Raw genomic sequence first — 5055 nt, 5'->3', positions numbered from 1 at the left:
CAGGGTCTTTTCCAATGAGTCAGCTCTTTGCATCAGGTGGCCAAAGTATTGGCGTTTCAGCTTCAACATCAGTCCTTCCAGTGAACACCCAGGACTCATCTCCTTTAGGATGGACTGGTTGGATCTCCTTGCAGTCCAAGGAACTCTCAAGAGTGTTCTCCAGCACCACAGTTCAAAAGAATCAATTCTTTGGCACTCAGCTTTCTTTATAGTCCAACTCTCACATCCATACATGACTACTAGAAAAACCATAGCCTTGACTAGATGGACCTTTGTTGGCAAAGTAATGCCTTTGCTTTTTAATATGCTGTCTAGGTTGGTCATAACTTTGCTTCCAAGGAGTAAATGTCTTTTAATTTCATGGCTGCAGTCACCATCTGCAGTGTTTTAGAGCCTCCAAAAATAAAGTCAACCACCGTTTCCCCATCTATTTGCCATGAAGTGATGGGACCTGATGCCATGATCTTAGTTTTCTGAGTTTTGAGCTTTAAGCTAACTTTTTCACTCTCTTTCACTTTCATCAAGAGGCTCTTTGGTTCTTCTTCACTTTCTGCCATAAGGGTGGTGTCATCTGCATGTAAGAAACTTAAATATAATAAACTAAGCTTTCTAAAAAGATGAATTTTAAAATTTTACTTCTGAAAGGATTCTTTTAAAAAACTGTATTCATAATTATTTTGTTTCTTAACTTCGATACCTAAACCTCCAGTCTCATATCTAATGACATGGCCTTTTTTTGCATTGTAAAATTATATTTATTTATTTGCAAAATTATATTTATAAGATTTTGTGTAAAGCATGTGTTGTTTATACTGTTGAAACCTTTTAATTGCCACCTTGTGTATTCCTTTTGACCTTGAAGTGCATTTTCTCTGTGTTAAAAATTGAGGTTACTTTCCTTTATTGAATTTTTAGGGAATTGAATGTATAGCTTGTGAGGCTAGATGGACTTCATTTTTGGAAAGATTGTAGCTTTTTGGAAGATGCTGAAGAACTAGGCAGTATTTGAGTAGGGACTGTATTATTCTTTGATGCTTGTCTGGTTGGCTTCTGGTTATAGGAGGACCAGTATGATCATTTGGATGCTGCTGACATGCTGAAGGTGGAAAAAAGCATGAATGAGGCCATGGAGTGGATGAATAACAAGCTGAATCTGCAGAACAAGCAGAGTCTGACCATGGATCCAGTTGTCAAGGCAAAAGAGATTGAAGCTAAAATTAAAGTAATTCATGATTTTAAAGATTTAATAGTTTTTTCTAGTCGGTATTATTAATAGAGAATTTCATTACTCCATCTTTGGTTACATCTTGGGGATAGGATAAGAGAGGGTGGGCTTTGATTTTAGTATGCTATGTAAAATTACAAAAACCACTGTTTTCTCTCCTGTTGTTCTAGGAGCTGACGAGTATCTGCAGCCCTATAATTTCAAAGCCCAAACCCAAAGTGGAACCTCCAAAAGAGGAGCAAAAAAATGCAGAGCAGAATGGACCAGTGGATGGACAAGGAGACAACCCGGGCCCTCAGGCTGCTGAGCAGGGTACAGACACAGCTGTGCCTTCGGATTCAGACAAGAAGCTTCCTGAAATGGACATTGATTGATTCTAACAATTGTTTATATTAAAACAGACTATTATAAAGCTTTAAGTTGTCAACTTTGTTCTAAATATCAACTAGAGCAATTAAATACTGGAGATTTCTTAGTCAGTTTTTAGGGGACTTGAGGGGGAGGGGATATCAGTAATGTATGGAGCATTTTGACTTCTAAATAGTTAGATACAGAAATGAAGTGCATTGTATCTTTTTCATAATGGTACTATTTAGAAGCCCAGTTAGTCTTACTGAGCTTATGCTTCACTCCTTTTATGTTTAATCATGCTTATACAAAGAGAAGTTTGTTTTAGAAAGTTGAGCTATAGCACAGGCTATACCTAGCTATCAAGCAAACTTTTTGTTATGACATAAATGACAGGAACTCTTAATTGTGCTTAAAAATTCTGCTGTGGAGGTTGCCACAAAGGCTCCCCGCCTGGTGTGGGGATGGGGGAGGGATCTCCCTCTGTTTCTGAGGGCTAGAGCATGGCGTAGATTAACGTAGAACAACAAAGGTGTGCTCTGAGCTTCACGTGTCCCTCCGCTCCCCTGGGACCCCCCCCTCCCCCAATCTTCCCATCTTTCCCAGATAAAAGGGGTTCCCATTACAAATGCCGTGTGTTGCTCTTGGGGAAATAGACCCTTTCACCTGGAGCAGGTTGTTAACTGAGAATTTTAAACCTGGAGGTTCTTCCTGAGAATGTATATTTCTGAAAGTATGTTCATTAATATCCCAAGCATCAAAGTCTAAATAATTTTCTCTTCAGAAGGTTAGAATTGGGTAGATGTATTGTTGGATATAGGCATGGTAAATTTAACTGAGGGGTTGATTCTTGTTAATTATGGTATAAAGATTTGTATCCTGGCCTGCTTGTTCAGGTGAGAGATATTCTGTGTAAATTTGAGGTATAGCGTGAAGTCTTAGGACAAGAGTTAAGTTCTTTTTTGGCTCATTCACAGTCACTTCTGTGTTAAGCGTTAACATCTGTCATGAATCTGCCAATGTGTATGTGTTAAACGGCTGACAGACTGTACAAAAAACTAAGATGCACTGGATTGTACTGGATGAGTCTGAAGTTAGTGTTAAGTGTGGTGCCTGACTTCAGCAGTGCCTCATTCTTGCTCTGCGGTCACCGTCAGGAGTGCCAGAGCATTCCCTGTGGCAGTGCTTTGGGCGGTGTTGATAGGAGTGAGGCATTTGGGGAACTCTAAGGGAAACCTGTAGTATATTAGAGCCCAGAGCTGGTCCTTGCCCTAGAAACTGTTACAAGCTTTGTTGGTTACATTTTGGACCTTTGTAATAATTGTTAATCTGTATAACAGAGTGCTTCTCTGTTACTTTTGACTTATGTTGTTAGAAATAAGAGTATACCTTGCATATTTAGAATGAGTTGCTGTCCATCTCTGCACTAAAAAATTCAGACTGTTATAAGCTCTTAAGTCCTGTACAGAAACGTTGCTTAGAGGAGGAAGGTGGAAGTGTATTTATGTTGGTGTGTAAGCATGCATGGAAGCCTCACAGCACCAGGACTTGGCCCTGTTCTTAGAACATCCTTTGTCCATTCTCTACCTGTCCAGCTTCAAGAGTTCAGCTGGCCTGCTGTGAGGCCAGGAGCTACTTTGGGGTGCTGGCTGCAGGATTAAGCCAATGCTTATGCAACTTGACTCAGTCCTTAATGGCCATTTCTTCTAAAAATTTTCTTTTGTGTGTGGGGAGGGTGTGGGACTTGGGATGGGGTTGAATTTGAGGTTTAAACTAGAATTAAGATGATGTGGTCTTCTTGCTCTCTGTTTAGACAGGCTTGCAGACCAATTGAATTTACATGGAGACCAGACCAGAGAGTAACAGTTGATGACTTGTGTGCAGACAAACATTTATCCAGGTTGCATTATCTAAATTGGTTTGTTAAAGCTCCAGGTTACATTCTTACACAAAGAAAAACATTCAGTAAACATGAGACAAGTTTAGGAAAACTTAATAAAAAGAAACCTGTCTTACACGCTTAAGGAATGGTTTTCTTAATTTCATAATTGTGTGTGTGTGTCTGTGTTTTCAATAAAAAATTTTCTCTGGAGGGTAGCTAAATTCCAAGTTGTTAACTTTTGTCAGTGATCTCCATTCTGAAGAACATTCAAGGCTCAGCACATTGGGTGGCAGGAAGTAGTTCTCTTTCCATACTCAACTCTCCCATGCTGAGTCTCAGCCCAGTTCTCTGGTTTAGGAATCCTTACCTTGTTCCTGTAACTGGGCCTTACTTTGAGGGTTTTTACAATAGCAGAAGGTGAGTTATGGCCCCATGAAGGCCAGTGCCAGGACTGATGCCTGCCCCTTCAGAGAACAGGACATGGCCCAGAATGTGCTTTCAACAGTGACTACCATGATAGTCGCAGTAGTGTGCGCACGCCTGTGTGTGTTGTTGTCTATGTGGGGTGGTGGTGAGTGCTGAAAGGGGATGAAGCCATCAGAAGCGACCGTAAGTGTACAAAGCATGGCTTTCCTGTAGTTCGGCCACTTAATAGTCCCAGTGCTAGGCCTACCAAGAGAGCCAGTACTCGCCACCTTGAAGTGTTTGGAGTAAAGTTGCTTTTCTCTGGGCCTCTGGGAGAAGACTGGACACCTGCTGGTGTGAGTGGGAAGCCTGGGCCCAGCCAGGCAGCTACTGATTATCCAGAGTGTAGCCATTTTATAGGCATGTTGGGAGTTGCATGGAGAGTATAGCAGACCTGTTTACTGGGGAGAGGTACCAGCATTCTTCTATGTCACTGGGGAAGAGGGTGTTGGAGGCAGAGCTAGGGCTGGTGTTGAAGGTTTTACAACGGGGCAGCTTCAGATTAATGTGAAGAACTTTCACAGCTCCCATGGGGTTGGTGAGGATTCACACAGGCTTTAGACCACTGACCTCTGAGATGCTTTGCAAGCATCTTAAGGGGTTTTTGTAGGGGAACTGTCAGAGGTGAAAGACGTGGTAGGGCTTGCTAGGGCCGAGAGACTGGAGTCTGGGTGTGGAGCACTGGGCTTCTAGCCTGAGAGTGACAGTGTTTTAGGGATGCTCGTGTGATATGTGCAGAGTGAGTGGGACCTGGGGGAAGTTGGAGGTAGTAGAACTTTTAAAATCCATGTTTTAGGGTTGTGAACCAAAAGAAGGGGTAAATGGTAAGTCTTGGTGCTGGAGGAAAAGGGAAGATGGAAAGTGATTAAAAAAAACCCACCATGCTGTTAGAAGCAGGGGGAGTAGCCAGTCTTCATGGGCTAATGACAAGGGCACGCAGGCCAGGATTCAAGGACCAATTGGCGTTTTATTGGTCTGGCTTTTGGTAATACACTCTATATTTGGTTGATTTCAATCAGTTTAAGTGGCTTTAACAGATCATTTCTTACGTAAAATTTGTCAGTTACAAAACAGTATGCACAATTTCTCATTTGGAAAGAACATGGAATGTGTTTGCATAAAAGTAAAATCTGGC

At 41.6% G+C, this 5055-nt stretch overlaps 1 protein-coding gene across 1 annotated transcript in view; it reads left to right on the top strand.

The window, feature by feature from the left end:
* Positions 1–3667, top strand: part of HSPA4 (heat shock 70kDa protein 4) — a 54689-nt gene extending 51022 nt beyond the window's left edge. Inside the window, exons 18-19 of the mRNA XM_010844524.1 lie at positions 1061–1222; positions 1396–3667. Coding sequence (XP_010842826.1) covers positions 1061–1222; positions 1396–1599 — 366 coding nt within the window. The 3' untranslated portion in view covers positions 1600–3667. The remainder of the gene's footprint in view (positions 1–1060; positions 1223–1395) is intronic.
* The last annotated feature ends 1388 nt before the right edge of the window (positions 3668–5055 follow it).

Source organism: Bison bison, unplaced genomic scaffold (assembly GCF_000754665.1).
Source record: "Bison bison bison isolate TAMUID 2011002044 unplaced genomic scaffold, Bison_UMD1.0 scf7180017864203, whole genome shotgun sequence".
Classification (NCBI taxonomy): domain Eukaryota; kingdom Metazoa; phylum Chordata; class Mammalia; order Artiodactyla; family Bovidae; genus Bison; species Bison bison.
Note: the sequence above shows the minus strand (reverse complement) of the source record. Positions and strands in the feature narration are given on the sequence as shown.